Here is a 22842-nt window from a genome sequence, read left to right as displayed (position 1 = left end):
AATCTAGGGGATAGACAGCGCATATATATATATATATATATATATATATGTATAATAATAAAAAAAGAAGAGAGAGAGAGAGAGAGAGAGAGAGAAAAAAACAAATCTACCAAAGCAAGAAGGGAAGAAGAAAGAGAGAGAATCTTAATTAATCCTAATAAGTCCATATTGCCGGTAATACCCGGTGAGATTAGATAATTGACGGAGAAACTCAGTAATTCACAACATTACTTGCATGATACATATTTTTCTTTTATTATTGCATAAAATAGCCTATATATAGAGCTCTCCTCCGTCATTATCGTATGAATGTGTGATAGATGTAGTGATAGAACATTTCATATATAATGTACATTTCACATATATGTACATAAAAATTTTATTAGTAAATTTGAAAGAAAAGGTAACTCAACTGATGTCCTATATTCTTTATTAAGTTACGTTCTGCAGAGTACTAAAATTTATGTTTGATTTTTTTATATTGTATGATATAACATTGATGCATGTGTGTATTTTGTTTACAGGAAGCATTGAATAATAATTCCTAAAGGATTTTCTTTGAATAATAGAAAAATAAAATTAATCTTTTCTTTAATCAAACATATAATTAAAAATTATATAATAATAAATCATTGTTTATATTTTTTATGGTATCTTTTCTTATATTTTACGTTGTGCTATATATTTTATTTGCAGAATAACTGCGATCTCTTTGAAGCTTCAATGGAAAAGGAAAAATTATAAGTCCTGTCCTGTTCCTAAGTACTAGTGCCGCAGGAGTGATTAGGTTGCATGAGACATTACCGTATCTCCTGCTGCTCAAGTGCTTATCAACGGGTCGGGACGCGTGTCAACTTTTATTCATGATCTAAGAAGCAACAGAAGAATTTTGGATACCTTTGTTTCGTTGTTTTATATTATTTCAAAAATGTTATAGAGTGCAAGGAAATGGATTTATTCTCTTTATTTTTAAAATATCTTTTGTAATAATATTATGTAATAACAATAATAATTATAGTAATAATAAAAGTTTATGACAATAATATAGTAGTTATATTGAACATATGCATAATAGATTTATATGCGCGCGCGCGCGCGTGTGTGTGTGTATTATATGTATACACATGTAATAAATATTCAATTATTTTGTATTACATAAAGTAAAATGTAGATATAATAAATATATTAATTTATAATTTATGTGTATATGTACATTTGTTTCTTTATTTTATTATGATACTGAATTTATATAATATAGAGATAAATATATATTTATAATGTAAAATAAGTATATATATATTATTATATTTATGTATATGGCATATAATTATAAACATTCAGAAGTATTATTATACATATATATTATTTAATTATATATAATTTAATTTTCTCTAAATCGTAAAATTGAGATAATTAAATTTGTGATAAAAAAGTTATGTTACTATTTTATATAATAAAAATTTATGTGAGATTTGCACGATTAATAAACACTTTATTTTTTACATTTACTTGTACAAACTTTTTTCTTCTGTTTCTTTCCAAAATACGAAAATGCTTTAATATATATGTTATTTATCTGAAGAAATTGTACTTGCATAATGTATGCAATGCGTTTAATGTAATGCAATTAATGTAATGCGTTTCATTTTATGCTTGCAGCGTTTATAAACATCATTCGTCTGTTTAATGAGCCTTCTACAACAAGCCATTATTTAAGTTTTAAGTGTTAAATCATAAGAAATTTACCAATCATAATCAAATGTGAGTGGTCAATTTCTTATGACTTAATACTTAAAACTTAGGTAATGGCTTATTATAGAAGGCCTATAAAGTGATTTTTCATATGCAGCACGCTGTGGCAGCAATTCGTTATTTATTAGTTAAAATTTTATATGAGATAACGTACTTCTGGCGCAAAATATATTTGAAGCGTGTCTCATTGAAGTTCACAACCATAGATTTCTATATAGATCACGACCTCTGTAAAATGAGGTAAAATGAGATAAAGCCAACTTGACAAGAGAGGAGACCATAACTGCCATCTTTTTATCCGGTCAAGCCCATGGTATGTATACTACATAGAAAAACGTAAGGCTGTAAACGTAATCAGTAAGCGAATTGCCCAATCACAGTTGAGAACGTAAGCGGGTGCTGCTTTTTTGTCGTATGTATACATACATACGACGACTCTGCAACCAATCAAAAAAACAGGATTTTGCTTTGTTTCGATGATACGATTTTTCTGATTGGTTGCAGAGTCGTTATATGACGAAAGTCGGATGCAGCGTGAATCGAGCATAAGAATTGACCAATCACAGTCGCATGTTCTCCTCGTATTCAACTGTAATTAGTGCGACGACTACGGGTGTATATCAATTGCATACGAGCCAGTTGCGCACAAACCAATCGCAACGCTAAAAAAAATTTAAAAAAATTCCCTACGCAGAAGTTGCAGTTTTGCGGTTCCACTAGCTTACGGGCGCTGCGAATAAATTCTAGCAGACGATGAAAACGACCACGCTGATGCCCAAAGACATAGAGAATGGACTGCGCGATCCCGTATCTATGAGTAGAGACCCTCTAATCAGAGTCGCGAAATAACGTCAATAAGGTTAGGTCGGCGATACCATTTTTCAGCAAAAACCGGAAGTAGCGATTATAGTTGATTATAGTACATTGTGTAAAGGTTGGATTATACTGGCCGTAATCTGTTAACTTATGCTGTAATCTGTAAAAATTGACCAATTATAATCGATTATTCCCCTCTCATTCGACTGTGATTGGTCAATTTTTACAGATTACGGCATAAGTTAACAGTTTACGGCCAGTATAAATCAACCTTAACGCGGAACGAGAGCAGAACCAATAACGAGCATTCCGTGTTTCTAGAGAATCTCGTGATTGGTTCTATTCTCGTTCCGCGTTATGCCTAGTTCACACTAGGCGCGATGCGCGAGGAGCGATAACCAATAAGAACTCTTCTTTACATCGTCGTGTGAGCTAAAGCAAAGCTTTTATTGGTTATCGCTCATCGTTCATCGTCCATCGCATCCAGTGTGAACTAGGCATTACGCTATTCCGCTGCATGGGTTTGCACTCTTAAGGTGCTTTTTCATGCGCAGCACGCTGCAGCAGCAATTTGTTACTATTGGTTAAGAATTTTATGTAAGCTAGATGACGCACTTCCGGCGCAAAATACATTTTGCCGCAGTTCGTTGAAGTTGAACCGAACGAACAGCAAGCAGCAAGCGGCAAAATCGAGGCAATATTGTTTATTGCAATAAATATTAGGAAAATAAACGAAGAATAGCTTCGGATAAGGTACGAATGTTTGTAAATTAGATCATTTTATACTTTACACTTTACTCTTTAATTTGTGGTAAAGTATAAAATGATCTAATTTACAAACATGTATCCGTACCTTATCCGAAGCTATTTTTCGTATATTTTCCTAATATTTATTGCAATAATATTTTCATAATGAAACGACGGACATATTGTACGCTTTTTCGATTTTGCCGCTTGCTGTTCATTCGGTTCAACTTCAACGAACTGCGGCAAAATGTATTTTGCGCCGGAAGTGCGTCATCTAGCTTACATACAATTCTTAACCAATAGTAACGAATTGCTGCTGCAGCGTGCTGCGTATGAAAAAGTACCTTTACGTTTTTGTATGTGCCATGGGCTTTAAGCGATAGGGCTTAAAGACAAAAGTTTCTAGGAAATTTTACGTGTGGCTCGCCTGCAGCAGCTTGCGTACTAGGGTGCGTTCAGAAATGACACTCAGATAACTCTTGGGTGCATTTTTGATATAATATACGTAACGTAAACTATAGCCTAGAGTTACCTAGGCGTAATATCTGAACGCAGCCCTACATACATGCAGCAGACTTGTGTGCGTGCAGCAACTTGCGCGCGCATATCCGTTCTCTGTGATCCTAGTGTGCTAGTCGCGTCGCGTACTCTTCCGTTCGCGTTGGGGATTCCATTCGTTTGCCTGTGTATGTGACATTTTTTTTCCACGTACCATTCGCGCTCCAACATGTTTACCTGGCTATACCGCTCTCATCACGATAACCAGCAGTCCGTTGTCGATTCCATCATGATATTCACGTCGCCTTATCGGCAGCATTAATTCTCAGGTACGTGCACTGCGGATTGCTGCAGACAGTGCCGAGTTCCGCGGTACCCCGCCAACGCGAACGGCAAACGGCGGCGCGCCCTGACGAGAATCTGTTTACGTAGTAATGGCGAACGTGCTTACTCCTCGTCACCGTCGCGACGCCTTCCTTCACCTTCCGTACTTTTTCCACTTGGAGGAAAACGACGAGTCTGGTTCCTTCTGGGTAGAGCAGGGGAAGTGGGGTAAAGAGCGGGGGAATTATTCTAGAATTTTCAATTTTTGTTCTTTTTTTTTTATTGTGAATTGGATTTATAATTGTTGAATAACTTATTTTTAATTTTAGAGGTTTTAAAAGAAAAAAGTTTGCATTTTAATTAAGTCTATTCAACTTTGTTATCAGTACTCTGACAAAATATTTTGCAGTAGCTAAGCATAAAATTTTATCAAAGCACTACTAAATTCTTTTAGTTTTGTTTTAGATGGATTATGTTTTTTATTCTAATTTATACAAGTCAAAGTATTACTAAGTTTTTAAATTAAAAATTTTTTTTAGAATTAAAAACCAAATGCCTTTGTTTTTCATAGCTGGGGAAACAGGATTTTTATGTAATATATAATTTTTAGCTTTGCAAAATAAAAATAGAGAGAAAGGTGTCATGGATGATGAAGTGCGACTTGAAGGTGAAGAGGAGATGGATCTGGATGAAGCTTCAGATGGTGAAGACGAAGATGAAGAAACAACAGGCATTCCTATATCTCCAGCTAACTCGGATCAATTGCTTGGACAAACAACTCCATCCACTGGCAGTAATTATATTTTAAATATTCTCTTTTTGTTATTTTTAGAAAAATAATATGCATGTTGTAATTGTTATGATATTTATAAAAATAATATATAAACATAATTATTTAATTTATTAAAATATTAATTGTAGAGTATCAAAATTATAAAAAATAAAATACAAAAATTACAAAGTTTTAATTTTTTTTATAAAGAAATATATATATATAATATTTAATTCAATTAATACTATTTATATTAATTTATACCTTTTAAAATTTACTTCTTTCCATCTATCTTTTTTTTAGTTACATCGGATGAGGCTTTTCATGATTCGCTGCGGTATCCAAAGTTTTCACTACCTGGTGGTAAACCTTTAAACATTCGCCGTGGACCTGGTAGACCTCGGAAGGAACGACCTTTTGGTCTAACTCGTGGAGGAGGAACAAGGAGATCTTTTGGAAGGGGTAGCACCAGAGGCAAAGGGTTTGTTTAATCATTATTATTATTTGAATATGCACACAATGTGTGCTTATATATATGTATATGTACTATGATTATGTTACATGTGTGTGTGTGTGTGTGTGTGTGTGTGTGTGTGTGCGCGCGCGCGCGCGCGCGTGCGTGCGTGCGTGCGTGTACGTGTGTGTGTGTGTGTGTGTAATTTTTAATAGAGCTGTATGAATTATTTGATGTCTTTTTTTATATTTTATTATTTGTTTCTATAGATTTGGATACACAAGAGGTATACCACGTCGTACCAAAAGTAAAGATGATGACACACACTCGGAATCGCCAAGTCCTTTGCGCATCACTGGGATGGATGATAGTGGTCCTGATGGTAGTAGTGAATTAATGGGAAACTCGATCGAGAGATCGATGCCAGCGCCTGAAGAACCCCCTTATTTTCCTGAACAATGGTAAGAATTTTTCATAATCTTCAATCATTTTGCATTTAAAATAATTTTGAATAATTGAGTATATATTAGGTCTACTTAATTCTCAGCCCTTCAATCCACTATAGCACTTTTAAATTTGAATCTTTTTAGTCTACAGTCTTTTGAAGTCTTTTACAGTCGTTTTGAAACGTCATCCTTAAGCTATAAAAATAAGGTATAATAGGTGTTGGTGTTGCAAATCTAACCTCAAAAAATAGTAGTTGAAAACTGTTGTTCGAAAAGCAGACATTTGTGGCACTGTCTCCTTTTCGCGTTTCAGCTGAAGAAAAATGCTGTGGAAGCTCAAGAAATAATTTGCTCGGCTTTAGGCAAAATCTGTATTGTACAGTACATATAAAAAGTGATTCCAAAGATTTCGTGATGATAATTTCAATTTTTTTCATCTTAAAATTCATCTATTCAAAACAACCATCTTTTTTTGAAACCGAATCCATCAGTTGCCTGAAGGCAGTGTTTCTAGCAGGGACGCGTTTTTTATATTTACAATTTCTTTATTACATTTTAATTACATTTTTTTTTACTTATTATAAGTCTAATAATTATGTATCTCTTTATGAAATTTAATAATCTGGAGGTTCTAAAGGTACCCATATTCTTGTGAACTTGATACTTGACCCGAGAAAATGCGTCCCCGCTAGCAACACTGAAGGGTGCTATTTCATTTATGCGTTTTTGTCGTACGAGTTTGTCGGATACGTTGATTGACTATCCAAAAATCTAAAAATGGAGACATCTGTCGAAGAATATGTAGTAATTTTTTTCGAAAAAGCTATTTCTCAATATTTACGACAGTCGTGTCATGATCAATATATATACAGGGAAGTCAGTGAAGTCAGGGAAATGTCAGGGAATGTAAAAATGCGTCAGTGAAGTCAGGAAAAGTCAGGAATTTAGCATACTTGTCAGGAAAAATAAAATAGCTGTAAAGAAATTTTTTATATCATGGCGCACAATTGATAAAAATCATTGATAAAATTATTCCGCTTCGTTCTTCAAGCCAACTTGCCCGATAATTCTTTACCTTTATGATTTGCCGTGATCTTGCGGTGCTAGTGCACTATTGCCTTGTGTGTGTATAATATGTTTTGACTGCCTTTTTCTTTTTTTTTTTTTTATTCGATTCCTCAAAAATATCTGCATCTATGTTAAATTGCTGGATCAACAGAATATTTAACATTTTCCATATTACGATAAAAATACAAGAAACATTGCAAAATATGTATTATTCAAAGTCAGGAAAAATCTCAAAATTTTGTCAGTAAATCAGGGAAATATCAGGAAATTTTACGATTAAATATTTGTGGCAACCCTGATATACAAAAACGTTTCAAAACGTGCATGAACTTCCAATCGAATTGACGATAAAGAGTTTAAAAGGATGATGTAAAGAGACTGGAGAGACCGAGAAAAGATCTCTGTCATCAGATTTTGTTAAATAGGATGTACACAACCATGCATATATTACATTCATTCGATAAAATTTTGTCGTACGACCGATCGCATGCGCACTAAAGCCAATCAGTACATTCGACAAAATTGTCGTACGACATAAAACGCACAAATGAAATAGCACCCAAAAGATGGCGAAAATGTGTGAAAAGTGAAGTGTATTATTACTTTGATTAAGAGCCGATTGTTCCATCTTTTGGTAAAGTTTACCTGTTAGATAAGTAGTAAGATTACTCAATCACGGATTGCTAGATTTATTTAATAGATAAACTTTACCAAAAGATGAAATAATCGGTCCTAGGTTAATATTCGTTCTTTTACAATTTTACATTGAAACTTAGCAAAAAGGACCGAGAATTAAGTTGTAGACTAATAAAATGATGTGCATATATGATAGAATTTAAAAATATTTTTTATTTCATGAAATAATTATTTCAATGGATTAAATAAACAAGAAATATTAAGACAAAAAGCAAATTTAAGTATTTTGAATAATATTAAAAACTGTAATTATAAACATTTTTAGGCCGGGCAAAGTATGTGCGTTATGCAATTTAGGTGAGAGAAGTCAGTTGGGACAAGGTGAACTTTTGCGTCTGACATGTCCACTGGGTTTCACTCCTGAGAAATCGACAAATCGCGATGAAATATCTACTGACCATCTTGTCAACGTCGCTGTCGCAGGAGATAAAAGTCCGCGTGCTACTGGACCTGGAATTGCTGTTACCTGTCGTAGACAAAAAAGTCTAGCCAAATGCAGGTAAAAATATATTATTATTCATTATATTATTCATAATGTATGTATATTAATATATATAGAAATAAATAATTAAAATACATGAAAGCTTATATCTGTATATTAAAATTATTTTTTACAGGAATACTAGTCTAACTAATTTCACGGAACCGGTGGAAGAATTGACAATCGTAGGTTATTTGGAGGAACCAGAAGTCGGGACTCTGTTTGATTCTTCAACTGGCTATTACTATGTTCATCAATCATGTATTATCTGGTCTAGCAACAATCAAGTTTTACTATCAGAATTGGCATGTCGTGCTGTTCTACAAGCTTCCTCTAGACGTTGCGCCTATTGCTCGCATTATGGTGCTGGAATTCCTTGCAAAGTAAGCTATAATTTAGCAATATATTATAGCAGTGAGGCTCGATTGCATCAACGTTACTTTGACTTTAGTGACACTTAAAAACCTCTTTTTTTGTTTAAAGTTGATAAATTGACAGAGAGGGAGAGAGTTTTAAGCTTTAAAAATCAAGTAACGGTGTAATCAGGCCTTAGTGATATGAAGAGATATATATATATATATATATATATATGAACTATAATAAAACAATTATTTATAATAAAACTATTTTTTATTCAAAATTAAATAATTATAAAAATAATAATTGAAAAGTGTTTTACATGGATTTACAGCTTAATTATGACTGCTCAATTATAACTAATTGTGATATATTTAACAGGTGACCTCGTGCAATCGTTATTTTCATTTTCCGTGTGCCGCGGCTAGCAGATGCTTTCAAGATAGTAAGAACTTGGCCCTTTTCTGCAGTCAGCATCTTGGTCAAGTTCCACTTTTATGTAAGTTTCCAATTTTAAATCTTTTTATTTTATTAAAAAATTTTTGCTATTTAATATATACATATCTTTTTTAATATCTAAAAATGAAGTAAAAGAAAGAAAGAAATAAATTATAAAGTCCAAATTCTACACATTTTTGCATATAAATATAAGAAAATTATTTTATTAATATGCAAACTTTTGTGAAAAACTTTTAAATTTGGTGAATTTAAAGCGCTGTTATTGTAGACAAAAGTCATATTTTAATATACACCATCAGTATTGAAACTCTATAGTATATGTAGCGACCACAGACTTCTATAAATATGTGATAAAGATGTAACATAAACTATAAATTTTCAGTAATATCAGAACACAATTATAATCACGGTCACAAATATGGAACTATAATATGTTAAATAAGTATTGTCTAAGCAATGAACGTGTTTACAATAGTTTTATATTTACATGATTCTTTTTGTTTACCTAATTCAAATAATTTTTGTCTAAATATTTTTAGCTACGATGCTTACTTGTAAGAGATAAAATTTTGTAAATATTTTAACTGTTTGATTTTAAAGTAGTTAATTGAATGCAAAATAATTTTATAGTATGTGGAGAAGTCACTTGCGTTCAATGTTATGGAATGGGCGACGTCTCGAACCTAGTGATGTGCTCCGTTTGCGGCCAACACTATCATGGCAGTTGTGTGGGCTTAGCATTACTACCTGGGGTGCGTGCTGGATGGCAGTGCGTGTCATGCCGTGTATGTCAAGTCTGTCGGCAACCCGAAGATGTTTCAAAGGTTATAGAAATTCAAATAAATTCAAAACATATAGAAAAAGATGTTCAAATAAATTTAGAACAAATAAAACTTAATCATAAATACAGGGTGTTCGAAAATTCAACTGCAAACTTTCAGAGATTATCAGGAGCACCAAAAAAGGATTATTTTTTGCAAATGGACCTAGAGTCGGAAACGTGTCGTTATATTGCAGAGTGTTCGAAAAAGGTCGGACCTCGAAATATCTAAAAAAATATAAGTTTTATAAAAAATTGTTTTTTTGACAAAAGTTGTAAGGTGTAAAAAGATCTATTTACTGACCTTTTATGAGTTTGACCTTGGGTGGTGTCGCCAAGATCAAGTCGAGATCATCTTGAATTTTTTTTTATGAAACCTTCACACTGGCTGGATCAGCCACCGATCTTGCCTAAGGCAATCTCAATTTGACTTTGGCGACACCATCCAAGGTCAAACTGGTAAAGCCTTGTGTCCACGATGCTAGAAATCGGTCCGAGATCTCGGATGAAGAAAGAATTAACAAATCACATTTGAACAATTTGGTCACATGACCAATGTAATTGGTCAATTTTTCCTTCATCCGAGATCTCGGACCGATTTCTAGTATCATGGACACAAAGCTTAAGAGAGATCAGTAAATAGATCTTTTTGAATCCTATAACTTTTATCTGAAACATTTTTCTGTAAAACTTATTGTACGAGATATTCCCAACCTATATTCAGATGTCCCAACCTTTTTGGAACATTCTATAAATAAAGGAGTATATTTTTTTGTTGTGATATTATTTTGATTAGTCTCTTTTGTTAAATTAAAAAATTATTTCCTCTTTCTAAAAAAAATTTAATTTTTTGAGTCGTATCACTTATGAAATAAAGAAACGATATTTTACACAATGCACGCGCGCGTGTACACACACACATACACACGCGCACACACACCTCTTTTTAATAGTTTTTATAAAACAAGATTTTTATTATAGGTAATGTTATGTGAACGATGTGACAAAGCTTATCATCCCGGTTGTTTGCGACCAATTGTTACTTCTATTCCAAAATACGGTTGGAAGTGCAAATGTTGTCGCGTGTGTACTGATTGTGGTTCACGTACTCCTGGAGCTGGGCTATCTTCCAGATGGCATTCTCATTATACTGTCTGTGATTCATGCTATCAGCAACGTAACAAGGGCTTCTCTTGTCCGCTTTGTAGAAAGGCATATAGGTAATTAAGATATCTTACAAATTTTGCAAATTTTTTATATTATATAAATAATTATAATATTTTACTGAAGTTAAGTAAAATTACCAAATATGATTAATTCTTGTAGAGTTTTTTTTGTAGAATTTTTATAATCGTTTGTTAATATGTATTGTTTTATTGATTTTATGATATTGAGGATTTATATATGTTTATATTTGTGTTATATATATTCTTATGTTTTTAGTTGTTTATTATTTTTTTTCTTTTTATAGAGCTGCGGCATATCGCGAAATGGTTCAATGCCATGGTTGCAAGAAGTTTGTACATGGTACATGTGATCCTGAAGCCGATCCGCTTACTTATCAGCAGCGCAAAGAGGCAAAGCCGGATTATGAATACATTTGTCTGCATTGTAAAAGCATCGCCATGGTAGCCAGACGAAAGGACAGTATTGATGAAGGCGAATTAAGTCTAAGTGCTTCGCAAGAGAGTCTCGACGGTGAATCTTCTGAGTTAGATTATCCAAGTGGTTGTTCCGAAGAAGCGCTTTATTCGGTCGGATTAGGGAAAGGGAAACCGTTTTGTGCCACAAAGATCGCAAAGAAAAGATTAGGAATTAGTGGCGGAGTTATCGGTAGGCCCAAAGGTATTGGAAAATTGGGTTATCAAAAGAGACAAAAGATGACAGAGTTTGGAAGAAAGAGAGGACCCAAAGGAAAAATGAGAGGATTTTATGGAATGCCAGAAGTAGGCTTGCAGGTATGTAGTGTTTCAAAATGATTTCTAATGTAATTTACATAGAATTTTATATTAATTTCATATTATAAACTTTATTTTTTATTTTAGTGTATTAATATATAAATAATTTTTTAATTAAAAGAATTATTTATTGACAAAATCGATTTGTTAGTATACATTTTTTTGTTTGATTTTTATTTCTTTTATAGTTTATAGTGATGTATATATGCATAGACTGGTAAAGCTCTACAATTGCAAAAATGTAGTTGTAAAAATTGACCAATTACAGTTGAATACGAGGAGAATATCCATCTGTGATTGGAGGATTCTTACAACTACATTTACGCAATTGTAGATCAGGCTTAACGTATCGAATCGTAAAATTTCCGGATATCCAGAAAGAATGTTATATTGGATATCTGATATGCAATCGAATATCCGGTAAGGTCATTATCTAATTGGATACCGGATATCTGGTACAATTTTTCCATTCTACTAAAAAAAGAAAAGGAAGGAAGAACTAGCAATAATAATTTTCTTTATTTCCTTATTTTTTTCACCGTCGTGAAAAGAAAAAGAAAAAAAGTGAACTATGCAAGTTCAACTGAAAAAAAAAATAGAATTGTGCATCAATGAACTTTTACTATAAAAATTTAGCTGTATATATTACCGAATAATAATGATATCTGGCTATTTGGTTGGTAAAAAAAAAGATCGGATAAGGTTTTGGATGTCGAATACTTCCCAGATATCCGACACATCCCTAGTATAGATAGGGTGTCCGATAATAACCGCATAATCTATTGTAAATAGATAAAGCGGAGTAAATTGAGTCAAAAAGTACCATTTTGCAATAATTAACGAGATATTAATTTCAAATTAGTTAAATTTATTTCTCATTATAAGAACTTTTTTGCACATAGAAGTGCAAAAAAATTATATATAATCTGATAGTTTTAAAATATCTTGTATAAAAATGTATATAATTGATTCTATAACTTTCTTTGTAACTTAAATAAATTAATTCTTTAACATTGCAGAGTCCAAATCCAGATTCATCCCAATCAAAAGAAGAAGAACAGCTTGGGTGTGAGAACAGATTGATCTTGTGTTCGGCCAAAGATAAATTTGTTCTCACACAGGATATTTGTGTAATGTGCGGCTCGATTGGTATGGATCAGGAAGGTTGTTTGATTGCATGTGTACAATGCGGTCAGTGTTATCATCCATATTGCGCTGGCGTTAAGATCACTAAGGTTATTTTGCAAAAGGGCTGGCGTTGTCTGGATTGTACTGTTTGTGAAGGTATTGAAAAATTAAAATACATATATATTTTAATTTTTAAAATGTTTAATTTAGTATTATTAATTTCGCAAGTTTTAAAAATAATCGAAAAGAATAAATAATTATATAGTTAAAAAATAAAGTTTACTTTGCCTAATTTTTTTACATAAGCTTTTTTCGAAAAAATGTATTGTTATTTAATATATAAAAATATATAATTAATAATATATTTTGAATTGACAAACGTTAAAAGCGTTAGTATGTAACTTAATATATGTATAACTTAAGATAATCAGCAATGGTGAAAAATATTAATAGAATTATAAACCTATACAAGTTTATTGTATAGTAAACCTGAGAATTTTATTGATTTCTATTATTTTTTAACGTTATGTAATCGAGAAACTTGTAATGAGTTGAAAGGACTTTATTGGATGTGTGTTAATAAAATATATTTCATTTTTAAGGCTGTGGTGAACGAAATGATGAAGCTCGTTTGATTCTTTGCGATGACTGCGATATCAGCTACCACATTTATTGTATGGATCCGCCTTTAGATTATGTGCCGCACGGCACATGGAAGTGCAAATGGTGTGCGCAATGTCAGACTTGTGGTTCTAATGATCCCGGTTTTAATTCATCCTGGCAAAAAAGTTACACTCAATGCGGACCTTGTGCTTCTCACACTGCTTGTGTAGCTTGCCAAGAAGCTTATCAGGAAGGTGATCTTATTATTCAATGTGTACAATGCGAAAGATGGCTTCACTGCGGTTGTGATTCGATTAAAAGCGAAATTGATGCCGAACGCTGTGCCGAGGAGGGTTACGTTTGTCTTCTGTGTCGTCCTAGAGATGTTCCTCCTCCTCATCTTCTCTCTAAACCTTCCTCAAAATTTGCTCGGTCATCTTCTCCACCTCAAAATCGAAATACAGAATTGTTTAAAACTTCTTCGCAACAATATTTAATAGAAGGAGTATATCTTTCTGAAGTAGGGATGAATCATATCAAATCTTTAACCGCAGAACATCAGCAAACAAGAAAAAAGAAAAGAAAACAACCGCAAATGGTGGATAAAGAAGCAGATATAATGGCGACAATTGAATCTGTCGTGGCTGGAGGAAGTTTGGATAATTCTTTAGAGGAAAATAATAAATTGGAATTGATGGATGTCAAAGATGAACCAGAAACAGTTTTGAAAGAAGGTATGGTATGGAACCAACCTGCTCCAGAAGGCTTCAGCATTTGCACTTCAGAAAATGGACTTCCTGTTTTACGAAGAAAACGTCAAAGAAATCTGCAAAAATTAGGAATTGGAGGATTTAGTGTAAGATTGAGAACCAGGAAAGATAAAGAAGAAGAAGGAGATGCTGAAAAACCCGGAGAATCTTCAATCGTAGGAATGGGAGACGATAAACCTCGAAGGAAACCTCAGAGAAGAAAGCCGAAACCGAAATTAGCGGAATATTTTCCTAGTTACATGCAAGAAGCGTTTTTTGGCAAGAATTTAATGGATACAACGAAAGAAAAAGATCTTGAAAGCAGCAGCGAATCTGAGGAAGAACACAAAGTCCCTGAAAATGCCAATACAATTCAATTATCTCAAGATGAATTGAAAGTAATGGAACAAGTTAAAGCGAAACAAGAAAAAGAAGATATAAAAATTGCTCCTGAACAAATTAAAAGAGAAGAAATTGTGGAAGATGATGGAAGTGATACTGAAGCACTTGGAGATATTTTACCAATTTCTGGAGATTTATTGGATAACGATCTAGTGAATACAATAATGAATGAAAACGATGAGGACTTAGCTAAAGCGAGTGAAGCACTGGATGAGTTGGATGATGCTCAAAGTGGAAGTAAAGATGAACTGACGGATATCCTAAGTCCACATTTTAATTTGGAGTCGATGGTCAGAGACACTGGTAAGTTCTTCTCAAGTAAATATTAAATATTTTATTGTACACATAGTGTACATTAGGATAACAGAATGTATTATTTTATTAAAATTTTAATATTGTCTCAGTAGAATATTAAAATATAGTCAGCTAAATATAAAATTAAATACTTTTTGTTTAAGGATTACCTAATATGGACAGTAAAGATATTGAGGAAATATTTAAAGGCGTTCTAACCGATGAATCTCAAGAGTCTCAAGAATCATCGGTGTTTTCTGTCCAAGCTCAGACTTCGCATCCCTCATCATCTACTACTCCCCTAGTATCACCCTCTCCCCATTCTGGTAAATGCATGCCAAAAGGCAAAAACATACATGTTCCAAATGTAGACATAATTTCAGAAATGAATTCAGGACGTAGGTAACGAGAAATGTCTGTAACTTGAAAACGAGGTCAGATAGTACGAATATTTATATGAACTGTTTATGTTGTTTTTATGTCCTGAATTTATTTCTGAAGTTATTTTTACGTGTTATAAAACACCTTTGTGTGCGTACGTACGTGTTTTATTAAATGAAATTTATAAAATAATTATATACTATATAATATAATAATATTAACAACGTTAAATTAAAATTTAAATAAAAACAAAAACGATAAAATTATAATTATTATAGAAAAATGTAAGAATTGAAATTGAGTTTATTAAGTAATATTATGTCATGAAGTTGTAACTTTAATTATCCATTAGCAATGTGAAATTTTTACCTTTTGTCTGCAAGTTGAATTTTCAAACTTTAATGCAGATTTTTATATTGTTTTGGACTGTATAAAAGTCTGAAAAAATTCTTATACATTTGTGTAAATTTTAATAATGAGTTATTGGATTGTAGTTCATTTATTTTTTATACATTTAAATTTATCTATCAGAATTTGTAATTAAAAAATTAGCTATGCCTTTAAAATACAACTTTTCCGATAAAGAGTTAAAATATGTTTTAAAATAATATTTGAACTATACAAGTTTGAATATCTTGATATATCACTTTTGTTGTATTTATTTTACTATTGGTATAAACTAAATTACATATTTATTTTGTTAAAAAAATAAGAAAATTAGTTTATAAAATTATTAGAAATAAATTATTTTATTTCTTATACAATTTATGTTTTATATTATTGAAATCAATTGCTTTATAGGTATTCAAACAACAATATTAGCGAGACCTCAAGTACCTGGTGCTCTACCTTCGGTTGGCCAATCAAACTTAAATTCTCCAATGAGTTTTCCACCACCTTCACCATACCACTCTGAATATAGCAAGTAAGAATAAACATTAATAAAATGGTATCGAAATAAATTAATAATTTATAAATAAAATAAAATAAATTTTATGTATCAAATTTAATATAGACATGTTACATACAGTTTTTATTTTATATATAAAAAATTGTATAATATGTACATGTGTACATTGATATTAATTTTAATTCTTATAAATTTTTTCATTTTTTAGTAGTCCACAGTTTAGTCCGGCATTTTCGGAGCCTCCTAGTCCATGGGTGAATCCCGAAGACGAAGGAAATGCTCCAACAGGCAATGCTACCATTTCATACAACCAAAGAAGCAATCTAAAGATGGAAGCTGATGAAGCATTGGGCACTGCAGCGACAATATCCTCGGTTCTCTATGCTAATATAAATCATCCTGAATGGAAAACTGATTTTCCAGGTAAGAATTATTTAATTAAGTGTTTTAAATCCATTTTTGAGAATTGTTATTTTTATTAAAATCCTTTAATATTTCTTTCTATTGATTCTGCCAAATCAAATTTTGATATTATACCTGATTTAAAATATTCTAATAAATGTTTTCATTTTACGAAGTATGGGCCGAGAGATGTAAACAAATTCTGAAGAAATGGCGAGCACTTCCAAATGATAAGAAAGCCCCATATTTGACTCAGGCTCGAGACAATCGTGCTGCAGTTCGCATGAAAAAAACACAGCAGGTAATTAATATTATATATATAATATATATGCATATGCGAAACGAGAAAAATGGATTTTAATTATCGCGCTTATTTTCCTATGTTAATTTTTCAGTCAGAATTTATGACTGAGAAAAGCGCGATAATTTATTAATTTGGGATAATCAGTATTTCTAGACGTTCTTTATTGGGGTTTTTGTTCTCGAGCGTGTCTTGTGCTAACACTCAAGTGAGACTAACAGCTCGACAGTCCTGTGTGTCGTAAACTATATTTCTATTGTGAACTTCAGGATTTTTACTGGTTTCTTAAAATAAAATAATTTCCATTTTTTTTTTATGACGAGTGGATGTCCCAATTATTTGTTTTTACTACAAAAAAAGATTTCAAAATAAAATAATAGTTGAAAATAATTTAAATTATATAATTAGATAATTAAAATAATTTTTGAAAATGAATAAAATAGATTTCACTTCATATTTATGCATTTAACCTTAAAAACGTGTAAATATAAATTTTATTATGGATGAATGAATGAGATAAGATGAAAGGGATCAGCCAATATAGAATGATGAAATTCACTGTACTAATATTAGAAATAATTACACTTCTTTAAAAAAAATCTATAATGAAATTTATAAGGAATATAATGAAATTTATAAGGAAGAAAAATTTCGAAAAAATTTTTAATTTGTTATGATATAAAATATTCCAAATTATAAATTTTTATCTGTATCTAGTTTCAACATATTATATGTAGGAAATATTTTAAGCTATTATAATACAAATAGGTTCTACTCACGCTCGAAGGTAGAATTAAATGTCATCGAGTCTCTATATAATGGGCCCAAATGAGGTGAAAAGGAATTTTTAATTTTAAATCTTTTATCTCTTTTTATATATAAAAATTAAGAATAGAAATGTTCATGTACAAATTTCCAAGTATATACAAAAAATAAATATATTCTAAAAAAAAAAAGAATATTATTATATATAAAAATAGAATGTTTCAAGTTCTAATAATTAAAATATACCAACATGTTTTATGAATTGAATTAAGATGTTATAAATATGTGTTCATAGAAGTTTTATTTAAAAGTTATAAAAAAATTTTTTTATCTAAATAAACTAGTACAAATTGGTCATTAAAATCTAGAACGTATCTAAATATCTGTATATCTGGGACCTATGTAAATCCAATTTATAAATCTGCATGTGCTTAGATGTGGATCTACAAGTTTATCAATTTATAAATTTATAATCTGTAAATCTATCGATTCATAAGTGTGTAGATGAATGGAACCTTGTTACCCATTCTTGTTTTACTGCTTTATAAATTAGATTTAGATATGTATAATATTTAAAACCACAATTGATACAATATATATATTATTTAGATATATCCAATAAGAATCCTCACAAATTCACGTAGATCCATAAATTCACAAAGTCCAGAAAATCCATATATATACCTTGCTTTTATGTGTTTCGTAAATACAAAGCAGGCTAATTTATGTTAATAATCGAAATTTCGTATTGAATGCGACTTCTTATTAGGTTGTCTCGTTCGGGCCTATTATGTCAATTTTTACATGCAGGATGTCTCTCATAAAACTGTTTTTTTAAATATTGCAATATAAACGAAAATTTCGAACATGCCAGAAAAAGTGGAACAAAATGATTAATCAACAAGTGAAAATTATTAATGTATTAAAATATAAGAAAAAAAATGAAATATTAGGAATAATAAGAGAGTCTTTCATAAGACACGATGATGTCTCGGCACTAAGCAAGCCGCAGTGACACTACCGTGTACTTTATGCGAGACCTCGAGTTGCGCGGGATTGAGATAACAATATTTATTAAATTCATACGAAGGAATTCTTATTTGTATTTCTTTTTAGCTGATTTAGATATGTCTCAGAAAATGCAAAAACTTTTGCAAAATTAAAAATTTTGAGAAATTTAAATCTTTTATTAAAATGTCAACATTTATTGATACAATTTATTTTATAAAAATATTTATAAATATCTGCGTGATAGAATTTAAAAACGAAGTAGTTATAAAATATGTTCTTGTATAAGATTTATGCGAAACATCCTCATGTCTATATCGCATCGTGTGATTGCGAACCGCTCGGTGTTAATCCGACAGCTCTCCAAGGAGACACCACCACCAAGCACCACCAACACTATCATCACTACCAATATAACCACCACCAATACCACCACCATCAATATGAATACCACTACTACTACCACCACCGCCATGACTACCATCATCACCAAACCCGCCGCTATGACGGCTCAGCAACAGCAAGGAGTGAATTTGAGGCCCATGGAGAAGCAATCAGGAATGTTGATGACCAGTGGAATGACATCAACCAGCAACAATCAGCATCAGGAGGTGTGTGGGGTGCAGGGAACCCCGCCCAGCCCTTCCCTCTCCCCTGAAGCTCCTAGAAACCAACAATCATCCGTCTTGCAATCTTGCACAACACCGGCTTCTTCGTCCTCTTTGTCTTCTTCTGCGTCTTCTTCCTCTTCTTTTTCTCATTGCAACAATTCGGGTGAAGGGCAGCAACCCCTCCAGCAACGTCCCCCGATTGTCGTTAACAGCGGCAGCGGAAATAGTAGCATAGATCAGCATCAGATCCGAGTGCTCACTCCGTCCGAGATCATGCGCACCCTTCCGTCCCTCAGCCAGGAGCACTACGACCCCCCACCTCCGCCACCACCACCCACTGCAATTGTTCACACTGTGCCTCCCGTACAGAACCATCACCACCACCACCACCATCACCACCACCACCCGAATAACATTATGGTGAGAGCCTTCGTAGTGTTTTCTTGCCTTTCTCTTTGCATCTGATCGAGACTTAGTATTCTTCTTGTATACATGTATATATATTATATTTAAAATATTATTAAACGAAGATTTTATTCCTTAAATACGTGTTTCATGCTTTATATTATAGGGTCGTGGTTGATATGAACACAACACATTATAGTTTTATTTAGTGTCATTGTCAGCATTTGCCTTAAAGAATTTAAGAAGTTTATTTACATACATTATTTAATTTTCCAATTAGTATTTATTTTTATAGTTATTGTTAGTTTTTTATGTGATTGAATTTATTTAATTGAAATATTTTTTTAATATCGAATGCTGAACATATATGTATATATATATATATATACTTTTTTCTGTCAGGTCGCCATTATGATAGAAAGTATTTTGATATTGTATACTTATTTCTTATAATTCGAAAATATTCCAGTAGCATGTTTAAAAATAGTAGCATATATTTTATAATCTATCCTGTTATTTGTATCCTTATCAATCCTGATTCATGAATCATTTATTTCTTATCCTTTAAATCCATTGATATCGCTTATGATTTTTTTTTGTTATTGTGGGTGAATGATAATCAGTATACTATACTATGTTGCTCTATAATGGTTATGCAGTAGCTTGGTACTAATCTTATTACTTTACAGTCTTTCAGATTTTTCCTCCTTATTACGAATATAATTAGAAGAATTCGTATAATTAAAAATTTTCTGTTTTTATTTGTTTTAAAATTAAAATGAAAAATATAGCAACAAACAGACATAGCAAATAAATTATAATCCGATATAAAAAAGGAGCAGTACGATAATTTATTAAACAAATAGACAAGAATTTAACTTTATGAATAAAATCTTATGGCTTATGTTTTTAGACTACTGCAGATGATGTCTTTTAATATGTTTATTTCTGTGATATATTCTGAGAGGATATCCTATAATTACCACACATTTTATATTAAAATATTAAGATTATAAGAGCTTTTAAATAAAAAACGTTATCTTACAGTTATATACAGATAATTTATTGTATATGCTAACAAAAATGAATAACATTATTATGAAGTATTGATATTAAAAACGCGAAACATTAAAACCATCAAAACTGAAGTGTAATTAATTAATGATTTTTTTTATATTATGCTAATCAGTTGTACTAAATTATATTTATATCTAAGGATATCTTTACTACTTGTGTGTGTTCAATGCCATAACTTTAAATATTTTTTATTTAAAAATGCTTATATACATATATTAACCCTTAAACGTTTTTGTTGTAGCATACTCAGCTTTTCTTTTTCTAATGCTTTTTCAATGCTTTTTCTATTGCTTATAACTTTTGTATTAATACTGGTATATACATTTTCTTGGTACAGTTATGTTTCTTAATGTTTGATTTTTTTATTAAAAAAAAAAGATTGTTTACAATACGTTCATTTTTGAAAGTTATAAGCAATTGAAATTGATTGGGTATGCCATACCAAGTGTATTTCTATAGTGTAGCGTTCAAGGGTTAAATATAAACTTATTAAACTATTGCAGCTCCAGTATTTCAGATTAAGATTTTTATCTTTAAATGGTCTTAGGTACTTAGTATTATTAAACGGTTATTATATATGTATCTGGTATACTCCATAATTCTATATACATAACACACATATTTTATTATGATTGTATTTCGTTATGTAAATTTATTGGAATTATTCAACGTTATGATATGCATGAATGTGGAATCGTCGCATTAATCTTCGGTGAGATTGTGGTGTTTATAGTTTTTGTGTTTTTTACTGTGAATAAAGTTTTCTTCAAGTAAACTAATTAATATGCGCGCGTGCGTGTATGAATATACTAATATTATAAATTAATCTCTTGAAATTATGGTGGCTGGTTATAATTGTTTCCAGTGTATTTGCATTTATACGAGATTTACAGAATCTTGCTAATTATTATTAATTTAATTGTGTATTATTGTTGTTACTTTTAAAGGTGTTTATGCAAGATATGGCCAAAAATTTGAAATTATATTTATTTTTTATATAATTAAAATATACAGAATTAAAAAAGAATTATATAATACTTTTTTAGTTTTTTTTAAATATTTTTTCAAATTTTTGACCGATATTATGTATATTAATATTTTTTATTGGCTGATTGTAATTAGTGCTTTTTATTTAATTGTGTTTTATGAGGAAAGGTCATTACATTTCAAAGTTGATTTCTAGAACAAAAAAAATATGAATGTAATTGTAAAAATATTTTTTATAAATTTTAGATACACATATTTATTAAATTTTGTGTTTAATTTATGAGATTAATTATAAGATTAATATTAAATTAAATTAATTAATTAATATTTAACAAAATTATTACAATACGTTAAAATTAAATAAAAATATTATAAAATAATTTTATATTAAATCTAATTTTTTTAATTGTAAATTTTATTGTGATACAGTAGAGCTCTAGTAAAAGCAATATTTTTTATTAAAAATAATTATGTCAAATGTAATGACCTTTTTTTAACAAATAGTTTGAAAATTATATTTAATTGACCTTCAACAGGAACAGGATAGACTATCAAACAGAGATCGATCTACTAGAGAAGCTGAGCAGGAAAGACAGTGGAAACAATTGCAAGCATTACGTCAACACCAAGCACAAATGCAGCAGCAGGTCATTCATGAACAACGTGTACATGGTACATTTACTATATTTAATTGTAGCTTAATAGTTTGGAGCACTATTCTGTCATATTTTTTATATTTTATTTTAGAAAAATCTAAATTAAATATAAATTGAAGAAAGTTATCAGAAAATTAAAGATGTATAAAAAGAAAAAACACTCAATTTTTTAGAATTTATTATATGATTAAAAATACAAAATTTAATTAATTTCATTAAATTGATATACATTTATTTAAGACAAATAAAGAAAAACTGTTAATATAATATAAATTGCAATTATAATATATATTTTTTCTGTTAAAAGCAATTGCCAGAGTACACAGACAAATCAGTGAGGAAAATGCACCTCCGCTAAGTAGTGATACTACGCCTGCATTAACGACACAATTACAAGTTTCCACAGCGCAAGTAAGTCTGTTTAATCTTTTTATTTTGATTTTATATATATAATTAATTTAAAAAATATATATTAATTATATTTTTAATTATATATATTGCATATTTTTAATAAA

General features: G+C 30.8%; 1 protein-coding gene across 1 annotated transcript in view; it reads left to right on the top strand.

The window, feature by feature from the left end:
• The first annotated feature begins 4779 nt into the window (after positions 1-4779).
• Positions 4780-22842, top strand: part of LOC108774385 (histone-lysine N-methyltransferase 2C) — a 40130-nt gene continuing 22067 nt past the window's right edge. Inside the window, exons 1-18 of the mRNA XM_018540483.1 lie at positions 4780-4930; positions 5213-5390; positions 5633-5824; positions 7839-8072; positions 8191-8437; positions 8793-8910; positions 9501-9694; positions 10672-10910; positions 11162-11648; positions 12668-12932; positions 13379-14833; positions 14989-15150; positions 16007-16130; positions 16324-16538; positions 16694-16818; positions 18951-19622; positions 22208-22343; positions 22635-22738. Coding sequence (XP_018395985.1) covers positions 4780-4930; positions 5213-5390; positions 5633-5824; positions 7839-8072; positions 8191-8437; positions 8793-8910; positions 9501-9694; positions 10672-10910; positions 11162-11648; positions 12668-12932; positions 13379-14833; positions 14989-15150; positions 16007-16130; positions 16324-16538; positions 16694-16818; positions 18951-19622; positions 22208-22343; positions 22635-22738 — 5298 coding nt within the window. The remainder of the gene's footprint in view (positions 4931-5212; positions 5391-5632; positions 5825-7838; positions 8073-8190; positions 8438-8792; positions 8911-9500; positions 9695-10671; positions 10911-11161; positions 11649-12667; positions 12933-13378; positions 14834-14988; positions 15151-16006; positions 16131-16323; positions 16539-16693; positions 16819-18950; positions 19623-22207; positions 22344-22634; positions 22739-22842) is intronic.

Source organism: Cyphomyrmex costatus, unplaced genomic scaffold, assembly GCF_001594065.2.
Source record: "Cyphomyrmex costatus isolate MS0001 unplaced genomic scaffold, Ccosl1.0 scaffold1053, whole genome shotgun sequence".
NCBI lineage: Eukaryota > Metazoa > Arthropoda > Insecta > Hymenoptera > Formicidae > Cyphomyrmex > Cyphomyrmex costatus.
This window is presented reverse-complemented; position numbering and strand designations above follow the sequence as displayed.